Source organism: Zingiber officinale, chromosome 3B (assembly GCF_018446385.1).
Source record: "Zingiber officinale cultivar Zhangliang chromosome 3B, Zo_v1.1, whole genome shotgun sequence".
Lineage (NCBI taxonomy): Eukaryota > Viridiplantae > Streptophyta > Magnoliopsida > Zingiberales > Zingiberaceae > Zingiber > Zingiber officinale.
In genome coordinates, this window is record NC_055991.1 from 83,649,633 (window position 1) to 83,672,422 (window position 22,790).

General features: G+C 36.8%; 2 protein-coding genes across 4 annotated transcripts; both read right to left on the reverse strand.

Annotated features, from left to right (window-relative positions):
- Positions 1-2,532: 2,532 nt before the first annotated feature.
- On the reverse strand, positions 2,533-6,651 carry LOC122056670 (outer envelope pore protein 16, chloroplastic-like). The gene is made up of 6 exons (XM_042618724.1): positions 6,427-6,651; positions 6,303-6,354; positions 5,315-5,346; positions 4,600-4,633; positions 4,449-4,516; positions 2,533-3,170 (listed from the first exon to the last, which is right to left on the reverse strand). Exons 1-6 carry the CDS (start codon positions 6,538-6,540, stop codon positions 3,030-3,032), a joined length of 441 nt encoding a protein of 146 aa, XP_042474658.1. The 5' UTR covers positions 6,541-6,651; the 3' UTR covers positions 2,533-3,029.
- Positions 6,652-7,431: 780 nt separating this feature from the next.
- On the reverse strand, positions 7,432-21,344 carry LOC122056671 (DNA replication complex GINS protein PSF2-like). Of its 3 annotated transcripts, XM_042618728.1 has the most exons (10): positions 21,186-21,298; positions 21,029-21,056; positions 10,370-10,469; positions 10,227-10,301; positions 10,025-10,139; positions 9,037-9,136; positions 8,920-8,950; positions 8,750-8,842; positions 8,017-8,169; positions 7,432-7,662 (listed from the first exon to the last, which is right to left on the reverse strand). In XM_042618728.1, the coding sequence occupies exons 3-10, from the start codon at positions 10,415-10,417 to the stop codon at positions 7,645-7,647; spliced, it is 633 nt and encodes a 210-aa protein (XP_042474662.1). In that variant the 5' UTR covers positions 10,418-10,469; positions 21,029-21,056; positions 21,186-21,298; the 3' UTR covers positions 7,432-7,644. The 3 variants fall into 3 exon arrangements, with proteins under 3 accessions (XP_042474662.1, XP_042474661.1, XP_042474660.1); XM_042618727.1 differs by lacking the exon at positions 21,029-21,056 and having other exon boundaries at positions 21,186-21,344; XM_042618726.1 differs by lacking the exons at positions 21,029-21,056; positions 21,186-21,298 and adding an exon at positions 15,446-15,491 and having other exon boundaries at positions 10,029-10,139; positions 10,229-10,301.
- Positions 21,345-22,790: the final 1,446 nt, after the last annotated feature.

The window sequence follows — 22,790 nt, forward strand, 5'->3', positions numbered from 1 at the left end:
ATAAGTTAAGGTCGCCTTGATAATTGTATCAAGACGAAATCATTTATGTAATGATTAGAGTAAGTGAACCCACTAATTACTGAATCTGCTTAAGGCCAGATTGAAATTTATATGTTGAATTCAGGATTAGACATTAGATATGTCTAGATCGAAATCTGTACGATATTAAATTTTGAAAGAAAAAAAAACATGTGCTCTTTTTAATAAAGAAAAAAACATCATAGCATATGATTCATAATATGTGCGCTATGACGACAATAATGGTAGTAGGAGAATGAATCCATGTTTCTCTAATATGTGAGACCCTGGAGATTATAAGTTAATCTCAATCTTACCCTAAGTGAATATTTAACTATCTACTTGAAGTTTTGATCAGTGTTTGCTACTTTAGCATGTTTCCTATTAGCTATAGGTGATTCAATTTATGAAGCATAACTAGGAAAACGACTTATTATAATGAATAGATTCTAGCTAAAAAGGAAGATTAATATTGATTTGCATCTTTGTCATTTATTCATTGATACCAGTTACATTTTGTTGAGTACATAAAATGTAATTATGAATAATTGTATTCATTGGAGATATTGAATATTCTCTTGACATAATAGTCATTATGAAATATTAGAGATATTTATGATGATATAAATGATTTAATCTATGATAAAGGTAAGATATTGATATCTTAGATTCATTCTATAGAGTAGCTAAGTAAAGTGTAATAACTTTCTTAGCAGCAATTGTTCATTATGCTTGCTGTCGCACGAATCATTTTCCCTGACGTATGAATTGAATGTTCTTCATAGTCTTTGTAACTAGATGCCTTTTTGAGGATTGACTTGGACGAGTGGAAAATGTTTGATGTTGAGGAGATGAAGGGACGCCCCTTCCCCTTTATCTTCCTCAAGTCTCCTATATAGGAGCGTCCAAGTGCATCAGTGAACAACACGAGTGGGATTTGGTTTGTGATATTTTTGACAAGGTTCCAAGGTGATCTTCTCGGCGACAGTGAGCCTCACAGTAGCAGGCATCTTCTCTAGTGTCTTCTCCGAGTTCTTCTCCTCCAAAAGATCATTGTAAGTCTTTTGTTCAGTACAATAGATTAACATGATAGATCATCAGTAGAGAATGTAGAGGATTGGTGTGAGTGGGACGAAGAAGAGGAAGAAGTGGAGTAAGGCGACGAAGATTGATTCAGTGATGTGTGGGAGGACGGTAAGGGTAGAGAAGTAGTAGTTGGATGAGGTGAGAAGGAGAGAGGGTAAGTCTGAGGCTTGGAGGATGATGGGGCTGATGGGAATGTAAGTGGTGAAGTAGGAGACAGAGGAAGGGTTGAGGGAGAGGAAGAACAAGCAGAGCGTCAACTTCGGGTCGGATCATAGAAGATTGAAGGAGTCGGAGTTGATCGACCTGAGTGAGTGCCGGTTGGAGTTGTCGGAAGTGACAGAGGAAACCACTGATGTAATAGAGAGCTTCAGGGCCGGCATCCTATTGGTGTTCGACGGTGACTCCCCATGGCACAAGCATAATGTTGCTAGATTTACAATGTGGTTGATCATTCTGATTCTTTTTGCCCTAGCGGTCGCAAACGGGGTGTTGAAATGACTGAAAAATTGGAAATGCATGTTGCCCGTTGAATTATAATTGTATTTGTATTAAGGATTAATTTCGACTAATGTATCTTGTGCTCCTTATTATATTTGTATTGAGGATTAGTTTCGACTAATGTATTATGCTCACGAGTCTAGTATTAATTCTGACTAATGTATTTTGTGCTCCTTGGATGATTGGATTGTCATTTCATTTATAGCTAGTAAGGATTAGTTTCAAGTAAAGTATTTTAATGCTTCTTAGAATGAGAACATTTTGACATGATATTTTTGAGTGAGATATACGCTAAAACTTTTACTTTTGGATGATTTAAAATAATTTATTTTGATCAACGCATGCATGACACGAATAATTTTGTTCAAAGTTATTTTTATCAAGATTTAGCTTATAGATTAATTTTATATTTCAAATTTCGAAGGATATAATTTTATGAAACGATAAAATGACCTCGAGCGCCTAGATTGAATCCAAGCATCTAGAGTTGAATCCAGGTGTCTGGATTCAATCTAGGCTCATGGATTCAATCAAAATATTTTTTTAATTTTTTATTTATTTTTTAGATATATTATATATATTTACGGTTCAAAATTTTAAGATTTAAAAGCTGAGTTATAATGAGTTTGAGTCAATAAAATTTTTCTTCTATAGTTCAATTTTCCTTCTTGGGTTAGTGTTCAAAATTAAAAATTTTAAATAATCACAAGATATATTATATATATTTAGGATTTAAAATTTTATGATTTAAGGATTAGGTTATAATGGATTTAAGCTAAGAAGATTTTTCTTACAAGGTTCAGGCTTCCCTCTTGGATTATCATGTTTAGATGTTTACGGGATATAATATTTCTTTAAAAAAATGTAGTTAAAAAAAAAATTCAAGCACCTAGACCACTATTGTAATATATATACACACACACAAGAGGCTCATTCTAATTTTAATTTTTGGATTTATCCATGCGTCCTACATGAGTTTTGAACCCTCATTATATGAGAGTTCTATCCTATCTCCTAAATTTTAAATCTCGTTATAGTAATTGGATTTGAGTATTTTTGGATTCATATATATAGAGATGAATATGATAAAATTCTATCCATATCCTATCCAATATATATAAATCTATCTGCCTCATTGTTATCCCCGGTGTTTGGAGGGCGTCATCCTTACTTTACCATAAAAAAAAACAGAGGTCGAACCGATGGCATGGCACAATCCAACAATAGAGTATTTAAATTCCTTTAAAGGTCATTTGATCCTATGAACTGACTCACCCTTTTCATTTTATTAGCTATGAAAACTTGCAGTAAACATGAACATAGGATCCCATTTGATTCAGCTCCCTAACCTTACTAATCGAGTTCAAAGGCAACGAGATGAAGCTTATTGCAGAAATTTTGATAGTCTCTGCTCAAGAGGATCTTGATCAGGTGAGGTAATTGATAAACTCGGCGGCAGTAGCTACTGCACCAGCTGTGATAGCATCCTTGAAAACCTTGTCTCTGTTGTTGTTGCTGACCGCAGAAATGAGCAATCCGGTAAGGGCTCCACCAAGCATTGCATTCTTCTGCAAAGAGTTGAAACTGGTTAAACACAATTCGGGAGCTATGATAGCAGATGTCGATATCCTAGTAATGTAGTCAATGTTGGTCCCAAGTGTAGGTGGAAAATGTTTGAAGCATTACAATAGACCTCATACTTGGGATGATAAAAAACTATCGATGCAAATTCTACAATCTCATCCCTTAAACGCTCAATCATCTCTTAACATACTAACAGTTTGATCATGTTGGACAGATGCCTAAGGTTCCAGACCAAAACTAATCTTCAGAACTCAACCGAATATGCCATTTCATAAAACCATATTTAACAAAAATAAACATGAGCTGGTCGGTAAGATGATTTGTGGATACAAACTTGAGGATTTCAGCATCAATCCCCCATGATTGAAAACCTTAATGCTAATTTAAGATGTGTGAACGTTTTCCTAGTTCGCTGTGTAGCATCATTATCTAGGCTCTTTCTATGATTGCCTATCTTGTATATCAGTACTTATCAATCCAGAAATAAAACCGCAAACGTCAGTCTCAAGCCTAGATGAACTAGGTTGAGGGTTGCATTACATAAACAACCAACATTAAAATTTGCCTAAAATTTTAGGTAAGACTAACCTTGCATGGAGGTTAATGAAAGGACAAAATTCATGTACCCCAAATAGTTTGGACACACACACATTGTCGATGATGGCAACTATGATGACGGCGACAACTTACCAATATAAATATGGCGGCGGGCTTTCGGCCATCCACTTAATCAAAAAGATATACATTTCCATAAATGTAAAAAACCTCAATGTCCATGCACTCCAGGGTTAATCGTGTGGAAGTGGAAAGTAAATCATAACAGAATTAAAGAAAATCATAAGTTATCACAGAAACAAGACTTCGACAATCTTGAAGGTTTGAATAGTTGTGCTTTGCTAACAGTGTATGGTATAGATAGACAACCTACCACAAAGCATTTTAGACTTAGTTCACTTTGTTGAAGCTCGAGTAATAGATCAAGAGAGAAAATATTAGGCGGAAACCACACTTGTATCATGATACCAAGGAACCACAATAAGATAGGTGGCAATCAAAAAATGATAACATGTTCTAACAATGGCAGACAACTTGCTCAGATTGTTGAGTTAGTGAAATAGATAGGTATACAGTAATATGTAACTTGGACATTATAAGATGGTGACTATTATCAAATGGGTGATGCAAATTCAGGAATCAAAACACAATATAAGAGAATCAACTAAAACCAAATAAATCCAGCATCAAGGAGTCAGAAATGTTACCCAATCTTTTGTACCACGGGCTCTTTCCATGCCATATTCCACTCCTACGTATACTCCAGCAACAGTTCCTTCAACAAAATGAATATCTATGACGAACAGACACAGATGTACAGCAAAATGAATATCTATAATGAAATGCAAGTAAGATTACCCCAGTAAGCTCCTTCTTTACACATTCTCTTAAGCTGCAATGGAATCACAAGGTCAGTGAAACTATAAAACAGTCCTGCTATTGGGATAAAGGACCTAAGGAGACACCAATTTTGCAAAACAAATAAATGAGGAAAGGTATTGAGAGAACTTGCATATTTAGTATGTGAAAGCTATTTATCAAAGTACTTTGATAGGTTTCGTAAACAATGCAACATAAAGAACATTAAACTTCAGTTGCAGCTAAATCTGTCAGGATTCTTTTTCCTGACAAACAAAGGAGTTAATTAGTGAGATAAACTAACCAAACTTGCATGCAATAGTTACATGCTACATGCATCAAGCTTTTTTCTAAACCAAGTAGAAGATATTGTTAATGGTGTGAAAAGATAGAAGATAAAGAGAGCCAAAACTAATTGGGCAGGTTAATACAGCAACAATTATTACCAAGTAGGAAAAAGACCAGAAGGAAGTGACAAAGCATCAAAATGTTATATTTTGATCATCTGAATTCGGATAGTTTTACCCAGAAGAATAATGCATTCATGCTTTTTTCAAAATCTTATTGAGAAAGAAAAGAAAAGGTGTCACACAAAATTTCAGTTGAGCATTATTCTATTTTCATGACGGCTTACTAACTTTATGCTGTGACAATATAAAGCATGCACCAAATGTCGCTGAACTTTAACATTAAAAGAATAGTATTTAGAACATACAGCATCCTCGATTTTGCCTTTGCTGATACTCCCTGCAAAATTTGTAATTGCATGTCACATTTGTCCAAATAATCAGATTGCACTTTGAAATGTAAGATATCTCCTAGTTACATTCAAGAGTGGGAATAAGGTCCAGCAAATCACTGTAGTAAAATAAGTCTTTCAAGAGTTTTCACTAAACGCATAAATATATAAAGGCGGAGAAGCTCGTTAATAATAAGTTGAAGACAATAGGACAAATCCACAAATTATACAGAACTATTCAATTACATAGCACTCAAATTTTCATAAATTCCTCTTCCAAAGAGGCAATGTTAAATCAAAGAATAGAAACAAAGCAAAGAATAATCGAAAAAACTATAGTAACTGAGAATCTTCATGGTAGATAAGGAACTTCTTATTATCTTCCTGAATAAAAATACACGAATAGTAATCCACACAACTGCAGAGCCTCGCCTTGATGATAAGTGCTCAAATTGTGTTCTCTTGTCTTTTTATGTGAATCATTAATAATGTCTAATGATACTTAATGGAGAGTCTATCCAACTTCTGACACAAAATCCAAAATATAAACAATCATGTAATAGGTGTGAATAAAAGAAGGAACATATCAAAAGCAACACAAATGCTAATTGGTCCAGCTGTTCAATTAGTTCGGCAATACTTCTTAGACAATGTTGCAATGGACAATCCTAGGCGAAGGTTATCATTAGTCTGTATCTACATTCCCTAAGGCTTCTAATAGTTTGTTTCGCTGCTCACGTACTAAGCTATGCAAGTTGAATTGACGGGAGTATAACAGGCAACAATGCATCAATTCTAGTGCAGATCTATTTTTTTTCATCACATTCACCTAAGTTCAATAATAATATCTGTATCTTATTTCTGATCACAGTAAATGAAAGTAAAATAATAGAATTTTCTTTCTGGTATCAGATTTCTGAGACACATTCCCACAACGGATCAAAGAGAAGAGCAACAAGGCAACCTTTATGCACAAAGTGAAAGGTTTCCTCCGCAGCGACCCTGGAGGCAGCTACCTGGATTAACAATCGAATCAGAAACGAAATCCATAGGAGCAAACGAACCGAAAGTGCGGATTCGATACTCGCCGTTCCGATCTTGAGGAAGCCGTCGACGGTGCGGTTGAGGAAGGGGTTCCCCATGTCGATAGCCACGTCGATCCTGGGGGAGCTAATGGAGCCGGAGAACACATTCCTCGGCATTTTCTCCGGATCTAATCGGCGATCGCTCGATGGAACACGAAGCGGAGGAGAGAGGGAAGAGCTCACGAGAACGATGAGTGACACGGGAAAGCAAATGGACGGAAGGGAGGAGCTTTAAAGAAGTGGACGAGATGATGGAATGACCAAAACACCCTCCACGTGTAATTCAATTCCCCCGTAAATAATTATTATATGAATAAAAAATGTAATATTATACATTCAATCCAACCATCATTAACAAACCCTTCTTATTCTGTTCTACTTTTCTTGCTTACAAGAAAACAAAAGAACTAAAACTCAAGGCGGATGGGGACCCACTTGGGGTGGGCTCCAGCGGCTTCTATTTTTTTTAAAAAAAATAATTTAATAATTTTTATTTTTTTTTAGTCCCATCACAAATTCCTTAATTGTTTAGTTCGACAAATTTTTAAATACAAATTTAAAATAATTTAATAAACATATTAATTCTATCACTTTTTTTTTTTTTCAAAAACACCGTCTCAAACCGATATAAAACGACTACTTTGATCAATTATGGAATTAACCAAACTTTTCTCAGTAAATTAATATATCAACGGCTTACAATATAATAGACGAGATTTATGATATTTGGATTTAATTAATTTATAAAAAATCAAAATCCAAATTTAAATGAATAAACCAAAAACAGTAATATATTTTTAAAAAAAATCAAATTAACTTCTAAATTCAATAAGTTAATTCAATTTAACCAACCCCAATTCCAATATTAATTGCAATTGAATCTATTGTAAAATTATAATCATACTGTTATATTCTTTGCATCATGATCGAACACAGAAATACCATAGAATTGTAATTGCGTAAGCCATGAAATACTCAACAATAATAAAGATATTTTAAAAAAAAAAAAACAGAATTAGAGGTTTATCTATCAATTAGTTTCGACTAAGTCTGGTACAAAAGCAAAGGAAAAGATGATAGAATTGACGAGTGCAAACAAGAAACTAGCAACATGTAACCAAATGAAGGGTAAACTTCATGGCCCAAGAGAACTCGAAGCAAACTAAACATACACGTCGCATGGAGAGCGAATGAAATCATCAGATTGTGGCGAGTCAGTTGCTATCTCGGCCGCAGATTCTGCAAAATGTGAAAGAGCATAGCAAGTACTTTAAGGTTTGCTCAAGGCTTACTCTTTTAGTAATGGTAAGAAAAAGCAATTGAGATCTGATTTTTCCACGCTCAGGCACGATAAATCAGGACGAAGATTATGGTTAAGCCGGATTCAAACGCAAAATTCATGCTCCGATCAGCTTGAAGGATATAACTTTTAAAACATTTGGCCCAGAGATCAAGCTCACTGTTGATGGTCTAAAAAAGACTAAATGTAGCAAATGGATGCCTCGAGTCACTTCTAAATTATAAACATCTATTTGTCATTTGATTCAGGTGCGAAGAAGCCATATAATAATTACCAAAGAGTAACCAACTTACTCGTGTGCTGCGAGTTAACACTTGTGGCTGTTTCCTTCCCGAGATATTGTGTTGCTGGATGATTTGAGGATTATCGTGCTTATAGAAAGCTTGTAAAGTCCTCATCATGAACGGCCTCACAATATTTACTTCCATTGCAGAGAGATTTTTTAGCTGTGTAACAAAAAGTAAGGAGAAAAGATATAAAGGAAGTCTGTTACGATTACAAGGCCACAAGGGAGGGCCTGTCCTCACCTTGGTAGCAGATTTGCATAAATAGTCTTGATCAAAAGACACAAATACTAATTTCTTTTGATAAAAATGGCATGAATACTTATGACTTGTCATCTTTTCATAGGAATGACTGAGAAAATGGTAACAGCTGCTTGATCACTTTTTTTCAAAGAATCTCTTCCTTTTTAATTTATTGGTGCAGAAGAAAGATTGTTATTGGTAATAAGTAACTGAACATGAAAAAGATATAAACTAAGATGCCTAAGCACAATCCTATCGTATTTATGATCTGTGACTTACAAGATGAAAGTGCAAAAAGAACTAAACATTTGGTTTATCATCCATGTGTTAGGTTATTACTTCCTAGGCGGTCAAAATTTTGTTAGAAAACCAAATTGATTTTAAGTTCCAAGTTAGTGTTCATTGCTTTCTCATAAGTAGACACTAACAAACATATGAGAAGAAAACAAATTAAAATGCCCTGAAATGGTAGGAATCAAAGGATTCAGTTTGCACATACCTTCACCGCATGTGTACGACCAGATATATTCTCTAAGCCAGATTCTACCTTATGAAACCTCACATCTCTAATATCTTCAATTAAAGATCTCACCTGCACAATTACGGCTAACAAAAGCGAAGAGAAAAACAATACCATATTGAAAAATGTATGCATGCATTCAATCTCACCATGTATGTATCTTGAACATCATCATGAGCACTGAAAATGATTATTAGGCATAGATAGAATGTCCAAAATGGCAACAAAATAAGGAAACAAAAAGTATACACGGGATCGACACATACTGGTCAAACAAAAGCTTTGAAATTTCAATGTAGTGAAAAGGCAATGGTTGAAATTCCCTAGGTGTCTCTCTTTCTGTTTCGAGTACTTGTGTCAGTTTATCTACAGATAAGAATCAGCAAGACAGCAACTTAAGCCAAAATTGTGATATCATTCAATAAAGCTAAGCTAATACAAAGAAAAACATAACAATGACAAATAAGAAGTTTAAGACAATCAGTGCTAACAGCAATATCTGGAACAACTAATTCACAGTCCACGAATATAAAAACTGAGATTTAGACAAAGCCAATATGCAAACAGGGATCAAGAGAGTTCAGCTGATTTTTGGAAACAAAAAAACAAGCTACTTTGGCAAAGCTATAAGTAGTTTGAATGGTCCATGAGACAATGTGTCTCAGTACAGGCAAACTTCTATGAGTATCACATTGTTTGATGCTCTAAGCCTCCAATTAATGGAATTGTATAGTCATCAAACACATTACATATGACACTAATCACAGATAATTTCAATAAAAAATGGCAGATGCATTTGGTAGTTAGGTAGAATTTGCATATTAAGTGCATTAAGGACACAATAAATGGATAGGAAGAATTTCCACATCAGTCAGTATGTATAAGAAAACAACCAGTAGACAGCATGAAAAATAAGAAATGACACTTCTGCTTTCTTTATATCCACTTGGTGCTAATTCATAGAGTCCTGGTAGATTGGTTAAGGTATTAGGTGCCAGCCAAAGACTATATCAGAGTAAAATAAAGTATAACGAGATGTAGGAAAAGTATATAAAAAACAATCAGGATCTACCAGATCGGCATGCCTATTAATCAAAAAATTTAATCAATGCATCTTCAAGAATGCTGCCTCTGCCAGCAAGGCACTAGATTACAGTGGAGGCTAACCATGGATATCATACTTTCCCAATTTTCAAGCACCACAAAAACAACAGAACCAATATAGATTGCCACAAACTGAAAAAAAACTCTCACCGACCGACATCCACTCTGGTGTGCGGATGGTGCACTTCCCACGCTTCTTCAGAGCTGCTGCTAGCCAAAGTGGTACTTTGCAAGCAATTTGCGGAAAGAAAGGGCCAAAATCTCCCTGTCATTAGAAGCGCATCGAAACCACCATGAACCCCACAGGTTCAGATTACGAAAAAACAATGACGAAGAAAATAGATAAGATTACACAGATCATGTTCAAAGACTCCATTTTGATGTTGGGAACAATCTCCACCATTTCATCCTCAGCCAAAAACTCCACCTAAAATCCAAAGCATGATAAAACATCGATCTATGTAATCGGATGTAACGAGGGATATACATACGGACCTCTGGAGCAGAGAGTAAGGAGAGCTGGGGATCGGACTGGCCAGCCATTGATGCTAAACTTAGCGGTTTTAGTCTCCTCGCGGACGAAGTAGGGTTGACACTGAGCAGAGTGGAGAGTAATCAACCGTGTGAATGAAGGGCACAAAATTGAAACCCTAGGTGTTCGTGCTATAAATAAATTATTCCTATAAAATTTATTGTTATTACTTTTTAAAAAAAAAGAGTTGTGATACGCTCAAGGAAAAAACTCGAGGAAAAACTCAAGGATAGAGACATGCATTCATGGCCCACCATTTCACTTTTTGTGGGCCACATCACTTTATGTGTCTATCCTTGAGATTTTTTCCTTGAGCAAATCATTTCTCTAAAAAAAAATATCATGAGTTAAGGATAATCAAATCTAAAATTCAATATAAAAAATATTTTAAATATGACCGAAATCAAAAGGGCAGTTGACATTTAACGAATCGTTCTATATATTTTATCTCGAGAACACCTTGGCTTTTATTATAATGATATGATGGTTCTTATTTTTCGATGTTACTGGCCATCAAGCACACATTTTATGTGTATAATATAATATATAAACATACGGTCAAATAATTAATACTAGTATAATTTATTCTATAAATACCTTAATTTAAAATTAAATTATTAATAATACCTCAAGTTATATGATGAGCATATTTTATATTACCAAAAAAAATCGATAAAATAATCGATAAGATATAGAGATGGATAGATGTGACTGTGATTTTTCTTAAAAAATCGATGAGATATAGATGGATTGATGTGACTGTATCGATATACAAAAAAATTGATATACAAAAAAATTGAAATAGATGGATTGATAAGTTGTGATATAAAAAAGGATAAAAATAAGAAAGCTGTAGCAAAAATGAGAAAGATAAGGGAGGAGAGAATGATGAAAAATCAACAAGGCTTGAGGCGATAAGAAGAAGAGATGCAAATAGTAAAAATTAGGTTATATATCTCTGAGTTACAGAGGATAAAACGTTGAAATTACTAATAAATCTTAAAATTATTTTTAATGTAAAAAAAAACATTAACATAACTTAATGTTTTACAAAATCAATTGAGAATTGATTATTAAAGAGTCTAAATTCTTAATTAAATAATTAAATTATAAGTAACTATTACAATATATATTAGCTACTTTGTAACGGTTAGAACGTGTAATAATAGTTAATATAACACTATTATAGTATTAGGGCATCTCCATTAAATAAATGATTGGGTTTACAAAATAAACCTTCATTTTTAAACCTACTACCATTGGGTGACATGAATTTTTAGTTTAAGAGTTTCCATCTCCTGCGGTGATAATCTTACTGTTTCTTGCGGTTTGGTGATGTGGCAAGTTCCACGTCGTCATCCGCTGCGGTGAGAAATCGCTAATGCGTAGAAACCTATTTCTCGCGTTTTCCTCTCCGTAGAACCCTAGCCGTCACTCCTCCCTCTCCGAGTCATCTCTCTCGTCGAAGCTCAGACGCAAGCTCTCTCTACGGCGACGTGCTAAGTTCTCGACCTCGAGTCGCCCTCTCTCGCCGAAGCTACGACTCTCTCTCGCAACGAGCCCTCTTCAAGCTCTTGCTCACTGTGAGCCCTCTCCCGATCAGCGAGATCTCCCTCGACGCAAGCCCTCTCCTTCCTGTCTCTCATCACTTGCCGACGAACTAGGGCATCACCCTCCGCCGAATCAGGGTATCACTTGTCGACAAACTAGGGCATCACTTACCGACGCAAGCTCTCCCTAAGCCACGATCAGCCCTCCGCACCAAACCTCATAGCTAGGTTTTCTCTCGCCTGGAAAATCATTCTTCGGTAAAAGTTTCTATACTTTCTGTTGAGTAATGATTTTTTTTAGGCTTTTCGCTGGAAAAATCCTCGTGTTCCTCTCCTCGTATCCCTTCCTCTCCGGTTACCCTAGACAGCCAAAGGTGAAGAAACGCGATCCTCTCCGCAAACCAGACCAAGGTTATCTCTCCACGCTACTCTCTAGTCGTGATTAGCTAGGTTTTCTCTCGTCGTGACCTCCCAGCTCCTTTCCCCGCTACGACTCCCTCTCCACCGACATACTGTTGGTACCCTGTGGTAGTTTTGATGTAATCGACAAAGTCAAGTTAGATCCTGTTAATGTTTAACTCATGTGTCTAAGTGTACAGGAGCTTAGAACCACATGAAGTCGAGCAGAAGACGTAGCTAGCGAGAAAGACGGCACGAGAGAAAGAGCCGATGGGCTCGATGCATCCGAGGGACGAGGTGCTGTGGAAGAGTACATCGGCAGACGAGAAGGACGCACACAGTGGTCCGAGGGATGAGAAGCCGGGGAGGAAGTCTGCTCGAGAAGAAGGCCGGAAAATAGGTTCAGGTGAGCCCTATTCCGGTTGGCCGAAATCACCCTAGCAAATGGAGCAACAGAAGAGCCAAAAAGGAGTTACGGAGCTCCTGGAGGCACCTTCATTGGAGTTAAAGGCGCCTATGCGCCTTTCAGTGGGAAGGCGCCTTCAACCCACATGGAAGGTGTCTTTAACCTTGATTGAAGGTGCCTTTAATCTAGCAGATTTGAACGTTGCCGAGGATAATGTTTTATCCTCGGCAGATAAAGTTTTATCCCTTGAAGGCGCCTTGAACCTCTATTGAAGGCGCCTTCAAGCTACGGATAAGATTCTACAGGGGCTACAAAAAGACCCCTAAACCTAGGAAATAAGTAACAACTTCTGTATTGATTTCCTAACTACTTTCTAAGCTTCCAAAGAGTGTAAGAGGTTTCTCTGCCTTCAAATAAGGAGATCTTTAGTGTGTTTACTTGCCTTGGATTAACAACATCCCCGGTTGTAACCAAGTAACTCTTTTGGCCTCATTTTTTTTTTGGTTGTTCATTTATTCTGCTTTTTTTCACTACTAATCTGAGTTAAAAGTTTAGGAAGATTTTTCTTATACAGCCAGTTCACCTCCCCTCCCTCCGGCCTACCTAGGTCAACAATTGGTATTAGAGCGAGGTTCGCTTCAGGAGCATACGAGATGGCCAAATCAAGCATCTACCCATCGAAATTCGAGGGGAATTTCATCAATTGGAAGAAGAAGATGGAGGTATTTTTCAAAACTGATTTTGATTTCTTTTAATAATGGAATTTAGTTTTGTAGCACCCGAAAGCAAAGAAAAATACCACTGGACCAAAAAGAAACATGCCGATTTCATGACAAACGGTAAAGCAGAGTTCCATCGGCTAAGTGTCTTACCACCACAAGAAGTCAACCGGATCGGAGCCTACGAGTCTGTAAAAGAGATCTGGGAGAAATTCCTGGAACTACACGAAGGAACCTCGAAGGCAAAACTCGCGAAACGAGATCTGCTCAAAATCATATCGGTAACATCAAACTGGAAGAAGGTGAAACCGTTGCACACCTTCACTCAAAGATAAAGGAGCTCATCATTGGACTCACAAATCTCGGATAAAAGGTAAGCAATCGAGATTTGCTAAGGTACGCACTTAACGCATTCCCTAGAAATACTGAATGGGCATCATTAGTAAATATTTATTATATATCTAAGGATCTAGATTCAACTACTTTAAAAGAATTATTTTCAACTTTTGAAGTCCATAAAATGAGATGTGCAGGTCTGAAGAAGGAGCATAACATTGTCTTAAAGGCAAAGGCGGACGAACAAAATTCAAAATCTTCTCTCGATGATAATAAAACAACACTGATGGTATGTAAATTTAAAAAGTTATTTAAGACTAAAAGATTTAATCAAGTGTAGGATAGAAAAAGAAGGATAAGATGCTACCACTGCAATGAAGAAAAACATGTGAAAGATAACTACCCTAAATTAAAAGACAAGGACAAGAGCAAGAACAAGAAGCCGACCCAAGCGAACAAATACAAGAATATGAAGGCGACGTGGGACGAAACGTCGTCCGAATCAGAAATTGAAGTCATCGCAGGAGATGAAGCAAGCTCGTCTGAAATGAGCATCGAAAGCATCAATGAAGGGGGAGCAATATCAGAAGAAAGCAATACTTCAAGGGGAGCTTCGGATCATGGAATCGACAAAGTAAGTCAGGTACGATCTCTTCCTCCTGACAAGTTATTTCAGTTTATAAAACTATTAACAAAAAATTATTGTAAATTATAAAAAGAAATTAAAGAATTGAAATCGACTCTAGCTAAATCTTGTTAATTAGAAGAATTTGATAAAATAAAAAATAAAAATGAAAGTTTAAAAAATGAAATAAAAAATTTGAAAAATTGTGTATGCTCAAATATTCAATATATTAGAAAATATAGTGAATTGAATTGGTACCTTAAATACCATAAGGGCCAGATTAGGAAAATTTCATAGAAATATATACCTAAGAAACTTTTAATTAACCCAGTAGGAAGGAACTTATATTGGGTTCCAAAATTATATTTGGATTGAATGTTTTTAATAATGGCTTTATAGTAAATTAAATATTAAATTTTTTTAAGAGCTTTGTCTAAAAAGTGGTTATTGTTTCAATATCCAAGAAGACCTAGTACCTCGCTACAGCCTGGAAGCTAATTATTAAAATAAGTATTTAATTGACTAATTGTTAAGCATTTAGAAATTATAAAATACCTTAATTTTCTGTTAAAAATTAATTAAATATATTTTTTTAATTAATTCTTATTTTTTTTAAACAGTTAGATTTTTTCATTTTTACTCTTAGACTTTTAAAAGTACCCCATTTTTAGTGTGATCTGAAGGGGGAGTAATAAGAGATTAAGTCTATGGGGAGAGTAGTACAACAAATTTTAATTTTTATACTTGTAAATTTTTTTTTTTGTAAAATATTTTTATAACTGTTTTTTATTTGTGGTTTATCATAATTTCACTTAGGTTTGATCACATCAAAAAGGGAGAGATTGTTGGTACCCCATGGTAGTTTTGATGTGATCGACCAAGTCATGTTAGGTCCTATTAGTGTTTAACCCTTGTGTTTAAGTGTACAAGAACTTTGGAACATAGAAAGTCGAGCGGAAGATGTAGCTAGCGAGAAAGACGACACGGGAGAGAGTCGAGACAACCTAGACATTTGGGGCAATTCCGCACTGTTGTTATGACCTAGACAAGGCTGCAATTCTCCCAATCCACTAGCCCGAAGAATGTTTTGATCGGAGAACGAATCATCATAGGTCAGTCCGCTGATAGGAACCCAGGGGTCTATCACGTGAAAAAATCGAAAGAGAAAGGGAAAAGGGGGATAGGGTGATCGCTTCGAGGGGATCGGCCTCCAATAATCAAACGAAATTGATTAATTAAAAGGGAAATTGCCTATCTTCCAAAGTTACATAACGTCTCTTTAAATAGAGACCTAAATTACCTTTTCAAAAAGAAAAGGTCTAAAAGAAAAATAAAATAAAACTACCTTTCAAAAGAAAATGTGTAAAAGAAAAATAAAATAAAAATACATTTTCATGAGAAAATGTCAAATTAAAACTTATCTAAAATAAAAAAGGAAAAGTCTAAAACTTATTTTAAAAAGGAAATAAAATTAATAGATTTATTTGAAAAGATCCATTAAAGGATCTTATCATTCCACCGCCCTTCAAAACAACCTTGTCCTCAAGGTTGTTTATCAATAAATTCTGGAAATTTTTCTTGAATGGTATCATATAATTCCCATGTTGCATCATCGATAGATAAATTGTCCCATTGAATTAATAGCTCAACCGTTGCTTGATTGTTCTTCTTCACAAGTCTCCTTTCTAAAATAACATAAGGTTGAAATTTAACTTCACCATCTGAATTCACTTCAAGAAGATGTTGTTGAGGAGTAAATTTATCGCCTAGTTTCTTCTTTAAACAAGACATGTGAAATACAGGGTGTATTTTAGAATCTTGTGGAAGCTCCAAGCGATAAGCAACAGGTCCAATACGTTCCATCACTTTATAAGGGCCATAAAATTTCGGTGACAACTTCATAGAGTTTGAACGACGAATTGAAACTTGTTTGTATGGTTGTAGTTTTAGAAAAACCCAATCTCCTATTGCAAATTCTCTTTCCGAACGATGCATGTCGGCCAATTGCTTCATTCTTGCTTGTGCATCGCATAAGTTATTTTTCAAAAGTTGCAATATTTGGTCCCTTGTGCGTAGATTTTGGTCGACTTGATGCACATTTGTTGATCCACGTGTGTATGAGCTAACTGAGGGTGGTATACATCCATAAACGGCCTCAAATGGGGTAATCTTAGTAGCTGAGTGGTAGGTCGTATTGTACCACCATTCTGCCCATGGAAGCCAACGAACCCACTCCTTGGGTCTATCACCAGTTAAGCAACGTAAATAATTCTCTAAACATCGATTAACAACCTCTGTTTGTCCATCAGACTGTGGGTGGTAAGATGTGCTAAAATTAAGTTTAGTACCTTGCAATTGGAATAATTCTCTCCAAAATTTACTTGTGAAAACCGGATCTCTATTAGTGACAATAGATCTTGGTAGACCATGTAGTTTGATTATATGGTCAACAAATGCTTGAGCAACACGGGCAGCAGTATAAGGATGCGATAATGTACAAAAATGGGCATACTTTGTCAGACGATCAACGACCACCATGATAGTACTTTGTCCTTGTGAAGTGGGTAACCCATCTATGAAATCCATGGAAATGTCTGTCCAAATTTGTTCAGGTATAGGAAGGGGTTGAAGAAGACCTGGTCTTGCTACATTTTCTCCTTTGTTTCTTTGACATATATCACATTCAGCAACAAAGTTTTTGGTATCCTTCTTCATTCCCTTCTAATAGAAAGCTCTTGAAATCCGTTTATACGTGCGTTGGAAGCCAGAATGCCCTACAATTGGTGAACAATGAAATTCCTCCAGTATTACTTCCTTTTCAGCTGAGTTTGCTGGAAGGAAGATTCTATTTTTATATCGTAAAATTTCTCCATCCCAAGAATAGTGGGGTTCTGGCGATGAATTTTGTAATATGTTTTGGATGAGAGCCTGTGCCGCTGAATTTTCCTTTTGCTCCTTTTTTATGTTCTCCAAGTTTTTGCAAGTTACTAAGGATATAGCAGTGAACTCTATTTGGTTAGGAAGGCGAGATAAAGCATCAGCTACTGTATTTTCTGTTCCCTTCTTGTAAACGATTTCATAATCATATCCTAAAAGTCTCTTGATCCATTTTTATTGATCCATATTTGAGATACGTTGATCCAAGATGAACTTAAGACTCTTATGATCAGTTCGTATTTGAAAGCGTCGGCCAAGAAGATAGGGTCTCCATTTTGTAACTGCATGTATGATAGCCAACATTTCCTTGTCATAAATTGACATCTGTTGATGTAGAGGAGATAGTGCCTTGCTAGTAAAAGCCAATGGTTGTCCTTCTTGCATAAGTACTGCTCTGATTCCAACTCCAGATGCATCGGCTTCAATGACAAATTGCTTATTGAAATTAGGTAGTGCAAGAACTGGTGTTGTCGTCATAGCCTCCTTTAAATTTTGAAATGCGTTTTCTGCTTCAGGACACCATCTAAATGCATCTTTCTTTAACAAAGCCGTTAGTGGAGCGCTAATCTTTCCATAATTTTTTACAAATTTACGATAATAACCTGTGAGACCCAGAAAACCACGTAATGCCTTGATATTCTTTGGGGTGGGTCACTCCTTCATAACTAGCACCTTTGAGGGATCAGTAGCTACTCCTTTTTTACTTACAATATGACCAAGGTATTCCACCTTAGTTGTCCCAAAGCTGCACTTAGATCTTTTCACAAAAAGAGAATGCTCACGTAAAAGAGTGAGTACTTTATAAAGGTGATGCAAATGATCTTTGAATGATGAACTATAAACAAGGATATCATCAAAAAAAAATCAAAACAAACTTGCGGAGATAAGGCCTGAAAATATCGTTCATCAAACTTTGGAATGTAGAAGGTGCATTAGTTAAACCGAAAGGCATCACTAAAAATTCATAATGACCATCATGAGTCCGAAAGGCTGTTTTTAGAATATCCGGCTGATAGATCCTTATCTGATGGAAGCCTGAGCGAAGATCCAATTTTGAGAAGAATGAGGAACCTCCTAATTCATCAAGTAATTCATCAATGATGGGGATGGGATACTTATCTTTCACCGTAATTTTATTGAGTGCCCGATAATCTACACACATTCGCCAACTTCCATCTTTCTTTCGCACAAGCAGTACTGGAGATGAGTATGGGCTTACACTTGGGCGAACAATACCAGCTTGAAGCATCTCTTGTACAATCTTCTCAATTACCTCCTTCTGTATGTAAGGGTAGCGATAAGGTCTAACATTTGCTGGTGCACTCCCCGGTATTAGAGGTATACGATGATCATGTGAACGTGATGGAGGAAGTCCCTTTGGCTCAGCAAATATCATAGAAAATTTAGAAAGAAGTGCCTCTAATTCTGGAGGGGTATATGAGGTACCTTTAGGATCCTTTTTGATGGAGAGTTGCATGAGAAAAATGGAGCAATCTTTCTTTAATAGCCGCTCTGCCTGATAACTACTGATTGATGTGATAGTATCTTGTCTCTTGCCTCTGATGCAAACTTCTTTTCCTTGATCTTGAAAGCGCATTGTTAGTTGAGAGAAATTCCATATTATGTCTCCTAATGTTCTCAACCATTGTGCTCCAAGTACAACATCGCATCCATCCAGGGGTAGAAGAAAAAGATCTGTGATTAATTCATAATTTGGTAAGATAATTTTAATACCTTCGCATTTTCCTGGACTTGTAAGTGATCTTCCATCCGCCACCTTAACATCAAATGTAGATGCTCGCTCTATTTTTTGTTTAAGCCTTCTTGCTAAGATTGAGTCTAGAAAATTGTTGGTGCTTCCTGAATCTATAAGTATCATTACTGGTTGCTTTTTAATGAATCCTTTTACCTTCATTGTTTGCGGAGTTTGTAGTGCTTCTAAGGCATGTACTGATATTGCCATAGAGTCATTTTGTACTTCGTTGATATTATCTTGTGTTTCACCTTCATAGAAATCATCTTCTTCCTCAGAGTTCTCTATTGGTTCAATCATCAGTATCCTCTTTTGCTTGCATTGATGACCACGGTGCCACTTTTCATCGCAATGCCAACATAATCCCTTTGCCATCCTTTCCTTGATCTCTTCTTTTGTCAATCTACGAGATGTTGAATAATGTGATGAGTTTTCACGAATTACCTTATTATTTCTTCTTCCTTCCTCATTGATCTTCTCTTCTTGTAGTCGTGCAAAGGATAAGGCAGCCTTCATGGTGCGGGGTTGATTCATTTTTACTTCTCGTCGTATATCAAGGCGAAGTCCTTCAATAAAAGTGCCCAGTAGTTGCTTTTCTGACCAATCACGAGTTCGATTAGAGAGTCGCTCGAATCGCCCTTGGTACTCTAGTACGGTTGAAGTCTGTCGAATTTTGGCCAATTCTCCATCAACATTCTCATAACCGGAGGGACCAAATCGATTAATGAGTTCTTCCTTGAATTCCTCCCATTTTGGAGGCCCATGGCATGCTTCAAGCCAGTCATACCATTGGATGGCATCGCCTTCAAGATTTATAGATGCTAGTTCTACCTTTGCATTGTCTGACGTGCCGTGGAAGCGAAAATATTTTTCAGCCCTTGAAATCCATCCAATCGGATCGTTGTTCTCCCAGCGAGGAAATTCCACCTTCATACATAGATGGTTGTGCTCTCGATCTTCATTTGAGTTTGCTCCTTGGTCATAATGTTGTCGAGATTGTTGATTTATTCCCTTTTTGATTAGTATGCTTGAGCTGGAATAGGCTTCTAAACGATCCTTCAATTCTTGCACTATTGTGACCAACGATGCCATAGTTTTTTCGAGTTTATTCATCCTTGTCTCGTGCTTAGCTTCAAATTCCAAAGCCCATTTGGCGTCAGGATGAGATCCTCCGGTTGCCATGACAGAGTGAATTTTCTTTTCTTGAAGTCGGGTTAAGACCATGCGCTTGTTGAAGTTGCTGCGAGATACTATAGGACGAAGATGAAATGAACTTGCTCTGATACCAAGTTGATAGGAACCCAGGGGTCTATCACGTGAAAAAATCGAACGAGAAAGGGAAAAGGGGGATAGGGTGATCGCTTCGAGGGGATCGGCCTCCAATAATCAAACGAAATTGATTAATTAAAAGGGAAATTGCCTATCTTCCAAAGTTACATAACGTCTCTTTAAATAGAGACCTAAATTACCTTTTCAAAAAGAAAAAGTCTAAAAGAAAAATAAAATAAAACTACCTTTTCAAAAGAAAAGGTGTAAAAGAAAAATAAAATAAAAATACATTTTCATGAGAAAATGTCAAATTAAAATTTATCTAAAATAAAAAAGGAAAAGTCTAAAACTTATTTTAAAAAGGAAATAAAATTAATAGATTTATTTGAAAAGATCCATTAAAGGATCTTATCATCCGCTCATCATGCCGCAGCGAGATCACGAAGCTGTAACAGTCCCTGCAAAACTTAATATCTCTAGATCATGAGCAATGTATAGAAGGTCCAGAAGAAGAATCCAACAATCGTCAAATCAACCACTCAGATTCCTAAAAGGCCTTTTCAAAGCTAGTAGCTGCACGCATCGAAACTCGATTTCCCACTAAGATCAAGCAAAACCTTAAGGATACCTCTTATGTGTTCACGGAATCACTTCACCTGGCATCGAAAACCCACAAAAGAAAAAAAAAAAGACGGCAACTTTACTTTGGAAAAAGCTACGGAACAGATCGAATCAAAGAGTGAAGAGCAGGAGGAGGAGGAGGAGGAGGAGGAGGAAAAGCTAACCTCTTTCCGACGCCGAGCTCGCGAAGAAGAAGAAGAAGAGCAGGCTCCAATGGCTTCCCCACCGCACCTTTTTCGGCGTAAGATTAATATAGGTTTTTTATCGGCGCTTAACCAGGCGGCGTAGGCGAAGATCATCCGTCCAAAGGGAATTCGACGACCCAAAAATCAAAATGCTCGTTGGCTTCCCTGATTCGATCGTGGTAGATCTCGTGTCGAACTTACCTAAAGTACCCACCGTGCCCATTCCCGCGTGGGGCCCGCGAAGGCAACAGAGTTGAGGGTCGAAGAGTGGAGTCCAGATCCTCTGCGCCCGCCTCCCGTGCGCCCTCTGCGCCCGTCGCTACGTGACAAAAAACCCACGCGCTAAGCACGTGCGTTTCTCCGCTCCAATAATAAAATCCAACTCCAACGCACACATATCGCTTCTTGCTGATCGGTCAACAGATCGATCAGCATTCCAGCAGGAAGCAAACATTAGTACTGGAATGCTGATCAGTCAGCAAGACCGATCAACATTCCTGCTGATCGGTCAGCAAGACCGATCAACATTCCTGCTGATCGGTCTGCTGACCGATCAGCATTCTTGCTGATCGGTCAACAGACCGATCAGCAGGAAGCGATATGTATGCGTTGGAGCTTGGTTTTATTACTGAAGTGGAGAAACGCACGTGCTTAGCGCGTGGGTTTTTTGTCACGTAGCGACGGGCGCAGAGGGCGCACGGGAGGCGGGCGCAGAGGATCTGGACTCCGAAGAGTGGGGTGGAGGAGGTGCTGAAACTCTTTTGTTAGCCGACACGTGAGATGCTGCTTTCTAATACTGCCATGTGGCGGAGATTTGATTAAAAGTATTTTTTATATTTTTATAAATTTAATTAAAAATTATTTTAAAATATTGTTAACAACAGTGCGGAATTGCCCCAAATGTCATAACAACCTACCACAAAGCATTTTAGACTTAGTTCACTTTGTTGAAGCTCGAGTAATAGATCAAGAGACAAAACATTAGGCGGAAACCACACTTGTATCATGATACCAAGGAACCACAATAAGATAGGTGGCAATCAAAAAATGATAACATGTTCTAACAATGACAGACAACTTGCTCAGATTGTTGAGTTAGTGAAATAGATAGGTATACAGTAATATGTAACTTGGACATTATAAGATGGTGACTATTATCAAATGGGTGATGCAAATTCAGGAATCAAAACACAATATAAGAGAATCAACTAAAACCAAATAAATCCAGCATCAAGGAGTCAGAAATGTTACCCAATCTTTTGTACCACGGGCTCTTTCCATGCCATATTCCACTCCTACGTATACTCCAGCAACAGTTCGTACAACAAAATGAATATCTATGACGAACAGACACAGATGTACAGCAAAATGAATATCTATAATGAAATGCAAGTAAGATTACCCCAGTAAGCTCCTTCTTTACACATTCTCTTAAGCTGCAATGGAATCACAAGGTCAGTGAAACTATAAAACAGTCCTGCTATTGGGATAAAGAACCTAAGGAGACACCAATTTTGCAAAACAAATAAATGAGGAAAGGTATTGAGAGAACTTGCATATTTAGTATGTGAAAGCTATTTATCA

Coding starts and splice junctions, on each gene's coding strand:
- LOC122056670 (XM_042618724.1), bottom strand. CDS start 6,540: ATGCCGAGGAATGTGTTCTCCGGCTCCATTAGCTCCCCCAGGATCGAC. Junction 6,355..6,426: donor GCTTCCTCAAGATCGGAACG/GCGAGTATCGAA, acceptor TTGTTAATCCAG/GTAGCTGCCTCCAGGGTCGC. Junction 5,347..6,302: donor CTTTCACTTTGTGCATAAAG/GTTGCCTTGTTG, acceptor CAAATTTTGCAG/GGAGTATCAGCAAAGGCAAA.
- LOC122056671 (XM_042618726.1), bottom strand. Junction 9,137..10,028: donor GCACACCAGAGTGGATGTCG/GTCGGTGAGAGT, acceptor TCTTATCTGTAG/ATAAACTGACACAAGTACTC. Junction 8,951..9,036: donor TCAAAGCTTTTGTTTGACCA/GTATGTGTCGAT, acceptor AATCATTTTCAG/TGCTCATGATGATGTTCAAG.